The sequence below is a fragment of the Salmo salar genome, chromosome ssa01 (genome assembly GCF_905237065.1).
Source record: "Salmo salar chromosome ssa01, Ssal_v3.1, whole genome shotgun sequence".
NCBI lineage: Eukaryota > Metazoa > Chordata > Actinopteri > Salmoniformes > Salmonidae > Salmo > Salmo salar.
The window spans coordinates 32,358,495-32,374,306 of record NC_059442.1 but is presented as its reverse complement, the minus strand read 5'-3'; the positions used below and the strand labels follow the sequence as shown (position 1 = coordinate 32,374,306).

General features: G+C 41.2%; 1 protein-coding gene and 1 pseudogene across 1 annotated transcript; one reads left to right on the top strand and one right to left on the bottom strand.

Moving 5' to 3' along the window:
* Positions 1–5,370: 5,370 nt before the first annotated feature.
* On the bottom strand, positions 5,371–11,178 carry LOC106600726 (growth/differentiation factor 6-A-like). Its single transcript, XM_014192313.2, has 2 exons — positions 10,714–11,178; positions 5,371–7,901 (listed from the first exon to the last, which is right to left on the bottom strand). Exons 1-2 carry the CDS (start codon positions 11,129–11,131, stop codon positions 6,895–6,897), a joined length of 1,425 nt encoding a protein of 474 aa, XP_014047788.1. The 5' UTR covers positions 11,132–11,178; the 3' UTR covers positions 5,371–6,894.
* A 1,959-nt stretch (positions 11,179–13,137) lies between these two features.
* LOC106600331 (transmembrane protein 151B-like) lies at positions 13,138–14,819 on the top strand (annotated as a pseudogene).
* Positions 14,820–15,812: the final 993 nt, after the last annotated feature.

Below are 15,812 nucleotides of genomic sequence, written 5' to 3'. Positions count from 1 at the left end.
TGAGTCCATAAGTATTCAACCCTCTTTATTATGGCAAGCCTGAATAAGTTAATGAGTAAAAATGTGCTTAACAAGTCACATAATAAGTTGCATGAACACTGTGTGCAATAATAGTGTTTAACATGATTTTTTTTATGACTACCTCATACAATTATCTGTACGGTCCCTCAGTCGAGCAGGGTATTTCAAACATAGATTCAACCACAAAGACCAGGGAGGTTTTCCAATGCCTCACAACGTAGGACACCTATTAAAAAAGCAGACATTGAATATCCCTTTGAGCATGGTGAAGTTATTAATTACAATTTGGATGGTGTATCAATACACCCAGTCACTACAGAGATACAGGTGTCCTTCCTAACTCAATTGCCGGAGAAGAAGGAAACCACTCAGGGATTTCATTATGAGGCCAATGGTGATTTTAAAACAGTTACAAAGTTTAATGGCTGTGATAAGAGAAAGCTGAGGATGGATCAACAACATTGTAGTTACTCCACAATACTAACTTAAATGACAGAGTGAAAAGAAGGAAGACTGTACAGAATACAAATATTCCAAAACATGCATCCTATTTGCAAATAAGTCACTAAAGTAAAACTGCAAAAAATGTGGCAAAGAAATTAACTTCATGTCCTGAATTCAAAGCATTCTATTTGGGGCAAATCCAACACAAAACATCACTGAGTACCTCTCTTCATATTTTTAAGCATGGTGGTGGCTGTATCATGTTATGGGTATGCTTGTCACCAGTAAGCACTAGAGAGTTTTTAGGATAAAAAAGAAACGTAATAGAGCTAAGCACAGGTAAAATCCTAGAGGAAAACCTGGTTCAGTCTGCTTTCCAAAAGACACTGGGAGATGAATTCACCTTTCAGCAGGACAATAACCTAAAACACAAGGCCAAATATACACTGGAGTTGAATGTTCCTGGGTGGCCTACTTACAGTTTTGACTTAAATCGGCTTGAAAATCTATGGCAAGACTTGAAAATGGCTCTTTAGCAATGATCAACAACCAACTTAACTGAGCTTGAAGAATTTTAAAAAGAATAATGTGCAAATATTGTACAATCCAGGTGTGCAAAACTCTTAGAGACTTACCCAGAAAGACTCAGAGCTGTAATCACTGCCAAAGGTGATTCTAACATGTATTGACTCAGGGGGTTGAATGCTCATCTAATCAAGATACATTTGTGTTTTATTTTACATGCATTTTTTGACAAATTATATAATTTTTCTTCCACTATGACATTAGAGTATTTTGTGTAGATCATTGACAAAAAAGGACAAATCCATTTTAAATCCACTTTGTAAGACAACAAAACATTTTTAAAGTCAAAGGGTGTGAATACTTTCTGAAGGCACTGTGTGGGTGGGTTCTTTTTTCCCAAGGTCAAAAAGTCTGTGTTTCAAATCTAGCTAGTGCTATACAGGGAAGACCGTGGTTGTCACAGTTTTTGCTCTTATCTGTGTTACTAAGGCTCTCAAAGTCACTTACAGGAAGACTCAAAGGAAGATTATACATATTATTATGAATACAATATTTAATAAAATAATCTTTACAAAAAAACCTGGTGAACATAAAATGAGGATAAAAAGTGTGCTTACATATACTTTTTCAAATATATACTACTATAAAATATTTCCAAAAGAGAAAAGAGCTGTTTACAGTTCATTTACAATTACATTATGTACAGACCTTTATAACCCATAGAATACATACATACATACATACATACATACATACATACATACATACACACAGTGCATTTTATATGAACACATATAAAACTAATGGCCGTCTAACGGTTAAATCTCAAACATTTCCCTTCTCAACAAAATATGAACTTGACCAAGCTTTTACTTGTACAATGATCTTTATACAGAAGCTTACATGTCTTTAAAAAATATGTGGGGGACTTTCATACAATTTCTGTTTCTTGACAGAAATCAAATGCTCTCTAATATTCAATAAATCCAATCAATAAATGTGAAAAGGAGGAGAATGAAAAGGAAAAGGTTACATTTATCTGAATTTCCCTTGAAAAGCATGGGGAAGACATCATATTTGAATAGGTTAAAGCAGAATTATGGGGAAATACACATTGCATAGATGTTGTTAAGTACTGGGAATTTCATATCAGAATCCCAATTCAATTACGAACCAATGCTCTTACACAAACAAAACTCTAAATATATTTTGTCTGTGTTAACAGCTACTAACTTTAACATTGCCCAGGTCAAACCGCAACTGATGATATTGTTAAATTAGAATCAAGCATGCAGATCTCAAGTCAGAATACCTCCCACAGTGCCTTTGTAACAGAGACCATCCTTGGATAAGCCGACCCAGGAGTCAGTCAGATGTTCACAACAACACTTTGCACTCTTGAAGCATCCATGAGTCTTGAAACAACATCCATCCTAACCATTGCACAGCTTTCACCTTTTGTTGCGTTAGAGTCTAGGATTTTGAGGCATTTTCCCCCAATGAGCTTTACAACACTCAACACCACATCCTAACATGTGTCCATTGTTCTTGGCAAAATTGCTCAAGCTTTGTCAAGTTGGATGGGGATCGTTGATTTACAGCAAACTCTGTCTTGCCACAGATTTTCAAACAGATTTAAGTTGAGTGGAGTCGCAAAATGTGCAACAAAATGTAACAACTGTGCAGGGGGAATACTATTTCAAGACAACGGACATGCTAAGACAAGCTTGCTGAAGTAAACATGCAATGAAGTATGGAACAGCCCAATCACTTCCTTGTCCTGCCATTTTCATGAAAATGTGTTTGGCATTATGGATCACAAAGAAGCAGAAAAAAAAACAGTCATACAAAGTAGCTGTAATAGGACACGCACACAAACAAAGTGGAAAAAATACAAATGTATCTAATATCAAGGCATAGCATACCAGAGGAGCTACTCTCTGGACTAAATTAGCTTTTGGGGTTTATTTTCTGCCTGCCACTTTTGTTTTATTATCCTTTGCCGTATTGATGTAATTTAGATAAAGGGTATACACGCTAATCAAGAAGCTCTTATGGTAACTATTTTCCACTGAGCAGAATGTCACTGCAGTTGAAAAGATATTCAAAAAGGAGGGTAACTTTGATAGTAATCATGTTTCCATCGAAAATATGTGCAACAGGAATTTACAGGAAGTTGTATCATTACACCCCCTTTTTCTTAATGTTTGGGCAGTTTCATGTTTACATTTAAATAAAAACTCTGGAAAATTGATTCAAACATTGCTATTGATCAATGTATGTTAAGTGAATTCAATGATGTTTGGGGAGTTGCATTATAGCCATGTATCGGCCTCCTGTAAATTATGTGCCACAAAATGTCTTCTGCTGTTTGAAATTATAACACAAGCAGAGAATTTCTTGTTTGTTTTTGAGCGTAGTCCTTAGTTCAAAATGCCACTATAGTCCGTTTTGCAGGATTTTGTTTTAATTCATAAAGAACCAAATCGGTTTAACATAATCGTAAAAGAAAACCGTAAAAAATAAACAATCTCTGGTTTGGACAAAAACATGTGGAACAAAATGCATGAAAGCTGCTTTGGATTTTGGTTAGAAATGAAATGAAATATTTTAACAAACAGAATTCCAAACAAAAGAAGCAAACACTCAAATATGATAATTAGTACATTACATTTGACTCACATATTGTATATCAGTACAAATACTCCTGTACTTAGAAATGCACTAGTCTGTAGTCATAAATGATCAACTATTTGCCTTTTGTGCAAAAACATGGGAATATATCTATTTGAAGAAATAAAACTAAATGTACATAAATATTGATACACCACACGGGGTTCAATGCTGACAGAATGGTTTGGTCATTTCAAATTCGAGAATCTTTGTTTGAATTTGACTTGGAATTACATTTAATTACATTTAAACTGAGACTCAGTGATATGACGTTACCACAAACACCGTTAAATATATTACAGAGAGAGTGTGAAGCAAAAGGCTGATCTCTTTCACCAATACTATGAAATATCTGCAAGGGAGTTCTCTCCTAGCGACACCACATATGATCTGTGCCTAGTTTACACTTTGCAAGTGGTTTTGTTTCCTATGTGTTGACTGTGCATATTTAGTTACCTTGTATTAATGTGATTCCACTGGGATTTGTGAAATAATATACAGTGAGGAATTTACACTTAATTACCACCTTTGAAAAGCAGGTAATAACTTATTTCTTGCTGTGATACCTGTATGTTTGGAATGACAATGAACAAACATGGCAGGGAAGAGTTGGCTAAAGCACAAACATACACTACACGACCAAAGGTATGTAGACACCTGCTCATGGAACATCTCATTATAAAATCTTGGGCATTAAATTGGAGTTGGTACCCCCTTTGCTGCTATAACAGCCTCCACTCTTCTGCGAAGGCTTTCTACTAGATGTTGGAACATTGCTGCAAGGACTTGCTTCCATTCAGCCACAAGAGCATTAGTGAGGTCGGGCACTGATGTTGGGCTATTAGGCATGGCTCGCAGTCAGCGTTCCAATTCATCCCAAAGGTGCTCAATGGGGTTGAGGTCAGGGCTCTGTGCAGGCCAGTCAAGTTTTTCCACACCGATCTTGACAAACCATTTCTGTATGGACCTCGCTTTTCCGCAAAGTTGGAAGCACAGAATCATCTAGAATGGCATTGTTGGATGTAGCATTAAGATTTCCCTTCACTGGAACTAAGGGGCCTAGCCCGAACCATGAAAAACAGCCAAGACCATTATTCCTCCTCCACCAATCTTTATAGATGGCACTATGCATTGGGGCAGGTAGCATTCTCCTGGCATCTGCCACACCCAGATTCGTCCGTCGGACTGCCAGATGGTGAAGCGTGATTCATCACTCCAGAGAACTTGTTTCCACTGCTCCATAGTCCAATAGCGGCGAACTTTACACCACACCGGCCGACGCTTGGCATTGCGCATGGTGATTTAAGGCTTGTGTGCTGCTGCTCTGCCATGGAAACCCATTTCATGAAGCTCCAGACAAACAGTTAGTGTGCTGACGTTGCTTCCAGAGGCAGTTTGGAACTCGGTAGTGAGTGTTACAACCGAGGACAGACGATTCCTTCGCGCTTCAGCACTCAGCGGTCCCGTTCTGTGAGCTTTTGTGGCCTACCACTTCGCGGCTGAGCCGTTGTTGCTCCTAGACATTTCCACTTCACAATAACAGCACTTACAGTTGACCCGGGGCAGCTCTAGCAGGGCAGAAATTTGACGAACTGACTTGTTGGAAAGGTGGCATCCTATGACGGTGCCGTGTTGAAAGTCACTGAGCTCTTCAGTAAGGCCATTCTACTGCCAATGTTTGTCTGGAGATTACATGGCTGTGTGCTCAATTTTATACACCTGTCAGCAATGGGTGTGTCTGAAATAGCCAAGTCCACATACTTTTGTATATATAGTGTATTTGGACCAGCAGGCTAACATGCCACTCTGGACTGAACTCTAAAATAAAATGGAATAAATGGAAATTACATCCAGAGACCAACACATGTTGCTGTTTGATCAATAGTATTTAGCAAAATCATGTGCTCTTATAATTCAGTACCTGGAGTGTTAAATAGTGAATCCCAATGTTGCATTTCCCTGACAAGGAATTCCTATGGACATTATATAGCCTATAGGTTCTGTGCTGTTGACAGGGAAATGAATCGCCATATCAATCAAAGTTAGCACGGGATCTGCTTGTTTAAGTCATGTACATTACCAGCTGTAGTAGAAAGCCTACTCTGCAAAAAAACGAAATTTCTCAGTTGCAAGCAATAATAAATCGGAGTCATGCCATAAAAATCTGCTTCAAATTCACCTTGTCGCCCTTCATTCATACCGCCTTCATTCATACCTTAAATGTTCCATATCATATACCTCTGATCTTTGCATAGTAATGATATAGAGTGATATAAGCAAATGCATTGTGACACAGCTATTTTTCTAAGTTAACTGTGTAAATTGGTCCTATAGCATATCCCTAACTAAAGATCACTGTTCCTCCAACTTGGGCTGATAGACAGAGGTTTCTACAGCAGACAGCTACATAAATGGGAGACGTTTTCTGTCTTGCTAAAGAGATGCATAACAATGTCCATATTTCTCAATACTGACAGCAGCATTATCTAAAACATGTCCAAGAGATGACGGTAGGGTCTTCTGTGATGCAAATTGCAATATTCAAAAGTCCTTTTTGATTGTGTCCTCCCATACAATTGAAATGTTGTTTTAGTTAAGAGCAAGCACAGTGGGAGCAGTTCAGTGTAACTAAAAACTGTCTTACTATGTGATCTGATAGTTAAGGATATCAAATCATTTACTCCCATGCATCTCTTATAGGCACACAAATGTACTCTAACGTTGTTGTCATAATGCTAGAAGTCTGGGGTTTTGTTCATTTCAATTCATTCTGTCTGCTGTTCAGCAAATTAAAAGCTAGGGCTGATGTTTTATACACCTGATCATAAATGGATTACTAAAGTAATGTAATAGAACCAAAGTCAGAAGCATAGCGGTTGTTTAAGAATGGGACATTTACTAAAGTTGACAGCATCGAACAACATGCAGAGCCAAGGGGACAGAGAGAGAGAGAGCCAGAGCATGTTATGAGTAAAGAAATGCTAAAGAGCTCATGAAATTAAATAGCAGCTCAATGACAAATTCTAATAAATTAAGCAGCAAATTAGATTATGTTTCACTCAAGTTAAGGCAGATCAGTAATGAGCATACTTGTCGGTACTTTTTTTCAGCAAATCACAAAATACAGTTGGTTTAGGGGGAAGAGATAGGGGAGGCCTGCGTTAACAAGCGCATCAAACCACCAATTGATTTTCCGACAAGACAATCAGACATCCCCCTCTTGTCGCAATGCTACCTGCAGCCACAGCTCTCCACCACCATGTCCTCATACTGCTTGTAGACCACATTGTTGCCAGAGTCAATGTAGAGGATGCTGATGGGGCTGAGTTTGGAGGGGACACAGCAGCTGGGCGGGCTGGAGTCAGGGTCCATAGAATTCATAAGTGTCTGAATGATGGCGTGATTTGTTGGCTCCAGGTGTGAGCGCAGCGGAAAGTCACACACGCCCTCACAGTGGTGCGCCTCGTAATCCAGCGGTGCGATGATCCAGTCGTCCCAGCCCAACTCCTTGAAGTTGACGTGGAGCTGCCTGCGGCTGCATCGAGTCTTCCTGCGCCCGCTGCCTCCACCACTCCTTCCTCCTCCACCTCCTCCAGCACCGACGCCTCCTCCTCCCCCACCAGCTCCACCTATAGATCTGCTGGTCAGGGCAGTCCGGCGTCTGCGACGCCTGGATAGGTGACCAACCACGTCACCAGAGAGGTCCAAAGGATCCAGAAAACCCATGTCTCCTCGCACTGCCTTTATCTGCTCCCTGATCTCCTTGAACAGGTTCTCTTTCCTGCGGGTGCGAGAAAAAGCCACCAGCAAGGCCCTCTCCTGTGGCTGCCGAGACTGGCGTCCCAGCCCTACTGTAAGAGGGTTGGCTGCCTCTTTGGTCAACTCCGAAACGACCAGCAGGTCAAAGCAGGCCACAAGGAGGTCGTTGCCCGCTGCTGTCCTGTGGCTCCTTCGTCGAGCCTTCACGCTTGCCCACACGTCAAATACATCCCATTTGGGAGGCTCGCCATCCAGAACGTCGACTGTCCTGGAATCCAGCAGCCGTCTCCCAGAGTTCCCCTCAGACGAACAAGTGTAGAGGAGGAGGCGATAAAGATTCCTGCCCCATGTCAGCACAGGAAGGAGATCCAGCGGTGGCTTTCTCAGGATCCTCAGTTCTGCCTCCACAAGCTCATCAGTCCTGGACAGACTGGAGAGGTCGAAGAGATAGCGCTGGCCACTTCCCCAGGAGGAGTGATCTGTAGTGGAATCAAACACAGGCTAGTCACTTGAATCTAACACTAACACACACATACACAGTTATTAAAACACACCTATTCCAAAAGAGGGTGGAGAACGCAAACCAAGCACTGGGCGTCAGCTGACTTAAATCTCTTTGAGTGTCTGCGGCCATATGTAAACAAGTCTTCAACGTTTGGCAGGAACTCCCCTTTGGTCAAGTGCAGTGGCTCTCTACGCTAGACAGAAAGCCTGTGGCCATGAAGCCCTGTCTGTGTGTCTCCCCCTCGGTGGGAATACCGTTTCCACATGCAAGCAACAGAGCTGACAAAAGCTGCAGGAGCAGGCCAGGAGGAAAGCACTTGGCTGACCTGTAGGCAGGCTCAAGTCCTTGGCAGTATGTGCTAATTACACTGATTGAGTGAGAGGAGGGCTTGGCGAGACACTGGAGAAACTGAAACTGAAGTGGCCTCAGCTCCCTTCCTTTCTTCCTCCTTCGGTCCATATTTATCATAGAGAGAAAGTGGTGGCTTTAGAGATTTGAACACACCAAAGAGATGGGGATGTAATGTATATTTTGTAGAATGTTTGGATTTCATATAGTGATGGGTGCACATACAGCTGTAGTCCACAAACAAACAGAAACCTGACACTCACCTGAAGTATCACATACATGAAAAAGAAAGACAAACAAAATAATATTTAAATAATTTCTATGCATCTGATATGTTAGTCACGTCTACGTCCTCCCTCCCCAGAGAATTCCGTTTGGCGCGTAACAGCTATTCACAGCATCAGCCATACCACAGTTGCAACCATGACGGAGATGTGGCAATTGGCAGGGGGGAAAGCTTGCTAAGAGGGAACAGACTATCGCCTAACTTTCAAAAGTTTTCATGTTGACATTCAACCCAAGCAAGAGGTCTTGGGATACGGTGCAACCTGAGGACGAAACCGCAGTTCCATGGTTAAAACATGAAGGGACTTTCTTCTCCAATACAGATGGGTAGCATAAGAATCCAAGGCCAGATTGTGGTGTCGTGTCATCGATGCATTATGGAAGAGACCTCAAAATAAAACGGAATTGTGCAGAGTGAGGCTCCTGCTGGAAAAGGGCATTCAAGCCTTTGTTGAGTGCAGATGATCTCTACCCCTTGTCCCCCTCTGAGAAAGACCAGCCAGGCAGGCTTAAGTGGAATACCCAGACAATGAAAGGTGAAGGGAGCAGCACTATCCTAGCAAATATCCGCTTGCAATGACATAACCCGGACTATGTTGTAATCTCAGTGAATAAAAGATAAAGCTGCATTCTTTTCATATATTTTGTGTCTACATGTACCTGAGGTGAACTTGCTCTGTGACCTTTATGGGGGAAAGTCAATAGGAAAGTCAGTGCACACATTTAAACTCACACACAGGTGCACATTGACTAGATTACTTTGTTGGCAAAACTAAATTACATCAATAAAAAACTATAATATTGTCTAATATTAAGACTACTACTAATTGCTGACTTTGAAACCAAAATGCAAGGAAATGAAATGCATAAAGACCGAAAAGATGTTAATGTCTGTTTTGGAATCTAGTTTAAAATTATTTTTAATTACCTTCACTTTTACCTTCTAATTGTGTTTGTTCTTTAAAACAAGTTTGGAATCCTCAAAAAGATTATGTAAAATGACTATAGTCCTTTGAAAATAATAACACATTTCATAACACACAAGAATAACACACAGTTATTACATGTTTTGAGAGGAAGTAGAGAAATAATTCCTTGCCACAGGTCTACAAACAAAAATGTTGAATAATCATTGTCGTTATTGTTATTGTTGTTATTATAGTTATGATTATTGTTGTTGTTGTAATGTATAGGTTTACATTAACCTAAAACGGTGTAATTGTTATTATATTTACATGAAAATGTATTCCTTAAAAATCCTGATTAACAAATTGCACTATGCCCAATAAAAAAAAACGTTTTGGACATAGTTTAGGTACTTGTATTCCAGCAATTTAATTTGATGGAATAGGCCTACTGACAGAGTATACTTATTCAAACAAATATTCTATGTGAACACCCGTTTTAAATTACAAGTATGTTTTTATCAGCAACACCTGGACTCGGGGAAAGCAGGCCTTTTCGAAGTGTTTAGCTCAAGGTGCCAGTGAGGTTTATACATCACAGATGTTGGAAATACGAGACATTTGACTTCATATTTCGTTGGAAGTATTTAGAGTATTTAGAAAACTCCCATATAAATGTGAAACAAATGTAGCCTACCTCCCCAAATAGACTAATGTTTCAGTTGTAGGTAGCCTACTTAATACTTTTCAATAACGCATTGTTGCCAACTTGACAGATGTCGGGATATGGCGTAGGGGAGCATTTCAAATGAATGCATTCATCTTAAAATAATGAATGCTGGAGAAGGAAATTGTCAAACAATTCGCTGTAAGGTTATCAGGTTTTTCAAGATATTGCAATTAAATGTTTCTTTTTTAATTAATGAGGGGAAATCATGGTTTTTAATTTTTTTTTAAATCCTATAACAGACATTTTTCTAAATGTTCCCAAACCAGTTGTCGCGTATTTACCATATCATTTTCCAACACAGACTTGTCCAAATAGGTCGACCTATAATACAGCAATTTGCAGTAGGCTATGGATATTTGGATAACTGATTGATTGTAACCCATTAATCACAATTAATGTATTACGTCCAGTAGAGTCAGCTATTTGAATTGCTTTCAAACCCCAAATAAATGGCAACCACCATGTTTAAGTCTACCTTGAGTGATAATAATAATCCTACTGATTTCACTTTCACCCACCTTTTCCTTGATCCACGAAACTGGTCACCGTGTTGGCGTGTCTTGCGGTGCGAGGAACACTGCTGTTAAGCCCTCTGCTCTCTATCTCAGATAGTGTCCTGTATAGAGATACCATATACTCATGGGGGACGATAGTATCATTTATCGGAGGGTCTTTCCTGGACACCGCTGTCGGCTCTCTGCGACTCCGCTCATCCAGATGTGAAACAAGCCCGTTATCATCCGCACCGGAGGGGTGCTGCAATGATCCAAGTACCGCTGCCTCCAGAATATTCCCAAAGCACAGGGAAAGCCATAGCAAAGGAACAGCAGCCCTAATAGGATCCATTTTCAGTGGTCTATAGCTGTAAATGAGAAAGTTGGACGGGTTTGATGACTTTGGAAACTCCCCTTGCTCTTTAGATTGTGTTAATATCATGGATTTGGCTGACACTGAGTGGCTACATTGTATTCTCTATTGCACTGTGTTCAACCAGCGCCCCTAGCGAGGAGCAACAATTGTAGGATACTTTTTCAATCAAGATGCTTTGAGTCTCACCATCTTTCCCAGCCAAAGTATAGGCTAGCCTACTTATATTTCGGTAACTTGTCTACTTAATCGGATTTATTCATAAACCGTTAAAAATTATTGTATATGGGGTTTATGAATAGTTTATGAATCTGTAATAAACACATAGGTAGAAATTGTGTGCTTGTTTTTTTGTTCCTTGCCAAATAGTGAGTTTGTGACTTTACTGTAGCCCATTGATAATTAGCCTGTTATTATTGCCAATGCGTGCAGCTAATGACAAGGACACATATCAATGTGTTAGTTAATTTATAGATGCATAAATTATATTGGATTAATCTAATAATTAACCGTTACAGTATACCTACGTGAACTCTTTTATACATCATTTCAAGCAGGTCCTATACCTTAATGTAAACAGTTAGCCATTTTTAGTTATTCATATGCTGAGACATATTGGAGAGGAAATTATCCATAAAGACCCTGATCTACTTTCAGTAGGGATGTTCAAAAAAAATAGTCCTACACAACAAATTAACACTTTTTACTGCCTTCGTTTTTTACTCATATTGTACGTGCGTAGGCCTACATTGCCATCTGCCGTTTCATTGAGGGTTTGCATTTCAGAACAATCTTTTAACCTGAAGAAACTCAAGACATGTCGCATAACAATTTCACCATGTCTTGCCCGTCTGCTTTTTGTTTTCTTACCATTCTTTAGTGTTTATTTATAAATACAATTATAGTACATACTATTGGTATTAGGAGCCTGGGCAAGTATTAGGCTAGTAGGCTGAATCAGTTGTATTGTTACTAGGAAATTAGTAATTCTATTATTGTTAGGTTGTTGTTCATATTATAAAGTATTTATAACAGGTGTGTATGAACCGACCCAATTTGCTCAGGTTGACTATAAAATGCTTAGTGGAGAGGATAACTTCAGCATACCGACAAGGTCACGTTCCTTAATCTGAGTGAGGGAGAATTCAAACACGATTCTAAATACCCTGATCTCTTGTAAGACGCCGCTGGTGTAAATGCTTTCTTGATCGCGACATTTTAGTCTGTTACCTGTATGTTTTATTCGATTAAATGTCTGCCATCAGCTCTCTCGGCTGCTGAATGCCTTTATTTAAAATACATACCCTATAGATTATAAGCAAATAAATCACGCTTTTTATGTGCAAAATTAACAAAGGAAACTGGATAGACACAAGCAACTATCTCTACGTTGGAGCAAGCAATCTAAGTAAACTCAATTCGGAAATTCGGCTGCGACAGCGAGTGAGAGCAGTACAACCACCGTTTTCGAGGATGACACCAGAGAAGAGGTACCACTCATATTATGCTGCCATACAATTTCCACAAGCCTTGCTATAACAAAAGCAATACATGGTCGAATATTGATGGCAATCGAAAGATTCAACATGTATATTCGTACATCAGATGCCTGCTTTTACTCAGACCTTACTGTATTCAGGTGTAGCCTAGGATGAACAAGGTGGAAATAAAGCCATATTAAAAAAAAAACATTAAGGAGGTATGAAGATACCTTTTATCCTGTTATTTAATAGTATTTTTTTTTTATAGTATTTTCCTATCAAGAACGAAGCAAATTGTTTCAATTGCCTATAGGTTTAGGCAGATTTGATATATATATATATATATTTGATATATATATATATCAAATCTGCTTCCCTATATATATATATATATAAAAAATATGAGTCAAGCAACCTTGCAGTGAATTAAATAGGAGCTTCATAGATGTGGGGGGAAAAAGGATAAACATTGTGAATAAAACGTCAGAAGACCTCAACAATGGTCATGAAATGTTGAATGGTTTGAAATTCAAAATGCTGTGTCCATTTACATTTACTTACACTATCCTCCCTTTTTTGCATGCTTTTAATTAACAGCAGAAGCACTTGAAACAATCCCTGATCAAGTCCCCGTGTAAAGAGAGCATCTGGAAAGGCCTGCTGCTCTCCATGCTCATGTATGGCTGCAAAGGAGCCATGGTGTGGTGTCATTTCACCAAGGTGACCCGCCTCACCTTTGACAGTGCCTTTAAAGGGAAGTCCATGATCTACCATGACAACCCCTGTTCTGATGGCTACGTCTACACCCCTCTGGCCTTCCTACTCATGCTCTAACTGCTCTACCTAGTGGAGTGCTGGCACCATGACAAGAGTGGGCTGCAGCATAAAATGGGACGTGGAAGGCATTTATGAACGTGTTCAAAAGATGCAGCAAGCTAAACCCTGCATCTGGTGGAAGACCATTAGCTACCACTATGTTAGACAGACCCGGCAGGTCACACACTACCGTAATGGGGACGCCTACACCAGCACCCAGGTCTACCAATAATGGGTAAATGCCCATGTGGCTGAGGCAGAATATGACAACGTTCCCTGTGGGGTGAAGGACGTCTCAAAACAACTGCATGGCCCCACTCACAAAACTGAGGTTCACTGAGTGTTTTAGTTTTGCTAATGTGGAGTCTGAGAACTCCTACCTCACTCAAAGAGCAAGGTTCTTCACAACGAGGAGCTAGATGACTATATGGAGGTACAGGGGGATGCACCTGAAGGACGTCAACTTAAAGGAGTGTGTGATTGTGTTTTCTCACCCTGACCACCGTCCATGATATGGTGTCTCATCATGTGTTCTGGGCAGCATCCTTTCTCACCTTCTCATGGCCCCTGAGGGTTGTCACAGAGTACCACACTGCCTACGTCCATTACCGTGTGGAGAAGCTCTTCGGGGCGGATTACGTCCCTGTGACCCCTCTCGACGAATGCCCTTACAGCCACCGGATCCCCCGGGTTAACACAATCGACAGAACAGATCTGGGGTGGCACATCCGTTCCAACCAGCAGCTGGTGCCTAGCTACTCTGAGGCTTGTCTCATGGAAAGGGCCCAGTGCTCCTCTGGTGGCTTCTAACAGAACTGCAAGAGCTGTCACTGGGCAATGAGCAGCTCCTCCGTTTTCTCCAGCAGTGCCCTCAGCTTATGTACCGGCAGTAGCCCGTGCGTCGGCCGGGTGTCCTACAGCGACAGCCGCTTCTCCTTGGGCCGGCGTTATGGCTCGCAGCGCAGCTGTTTCTGGAGGAGTAGAAACAGTTTGGATGAGCAGTTGAGTCCCAGTGAGAACGCCCGCTGCCTGTCCGGACGCCTAAGCACTGACGACGAGGACCCCCTGGATTACCAGGATGCTCTCTGCTTCCCAGTGCTCATTGTCCACTGTAGTGAGAACTGCCACAATCATGTCCACTGCAGGGAGAACTACCACAATCGCAGGTCCTTCCATAGGAATGGCTCCAATGTGGAGACCTCCCTATGACAATGCAGTGTATTCACAGATACCATGACTTTGTGTATGAACAAAGATGTATGTCCGCAGGAAACTAACAACTACTGAAAACCTCATGGCATAAGATTGTTAATGGGTCTGTATATATGTAAATCTTAGGTGATTAGTCCCTCAATACCTTTTAACTAGTAATCTCTAGGGGTTACATTTTGGCCGTGATAACACAAAAATTTGGAGATGTTACCAAAAAGAGAATTAGAGGGAGCATACTTAAATTCACACAGGACACCGGATAAGACAGGAGAAATACTCCAGATATAACAGACTGACCCTAGCCCCCCGACACATAAGCTATTGCAGCATAAATACTGGAGGCTGGAGGATGTTTCTACAACTGGATTAGAGTCCACCTGTGGCAAATTCAATTGATTGGACATGATTTGGGAAGGCACACACCTGTCTATATAAGGTCCCACAGTTGACAGTGCATGTCAGAGCAAAAACCAAGCCATGAGGTTCGAGACAGGATTGTGTCGAGACACAGATCTGGGGAAAGGTACCAAAATATTTCTGCAGCATTGAAGGTCCCCAGGAATACAGTGGCCTCCATCATTCTTAAATGGAAGAAGTTTAGAACCACCAAAACTCTTCCTAGAGCTGGCCGCCAGGCAAAACGGAGCAATCGGGGGAGAAGGGCCTTGCTCAGGGAGGTGACTAAGAAGCCGATGGTCACACTGACAGAGCTCCAGAGTTCCTCTGTGGAGATGGGAGGACCTTCCAGAAGGACAACCATCTCTGCAGCACTCCACCAATCAGGCCTTTATGGTAGAGTGGCCAGACGGAAGCCATTCCTCAGTAAAAGGCACATGACAGCCCGCTTGGAGGTTGCCAACAGGCACCTAAAGGACTCTCAGACAATGAGAAACAAGATTCTCTGATCTGGTGAAACCAAGATTGAACTCTTTGGCCTGAATGCCAAGCATCACATCTGGAGGAAACTTGGCACCATCTCTACGGTGAAGCATGGTGGTGGCAGCATCATGCTGAAGGGATGTTTTTCAGTGGCAGGGACTGGGAGACTCGTCAGGAATGAAGAAAAGATGAACGGAGCAAAGTACAGAGAGATCCTTGATGAAAACCTGCTCCAGAGCGTTCAGGACCTTGGACTGGGCCGAAGATTCACCTTCCAACAGGACAAGACCCTAAGCACACAGCCCAAGACAATGCAGGAGTGGCTTCGGGACAAGTCTCTGAATGTCCTTGAGAGGCCCAGT

Excerpts from the sequence above, each read along its gene's own strand:
- LOC106600726 (XM_014192313.2), bottom strand. The coding sequence starts at position 11,131 with ATGATATTAACACAATCTAAAGAGCAAGGGGAGTTTCCAAAGTCATCA. Across the intron at positions 7,902-10,713 it reads TTTCGTGGATCAAGGAAAAG|ATCACTCCTCCTGGGGAAGT; the intron begins GTGGGTGAAAGT and ends ATTCCACTACAG.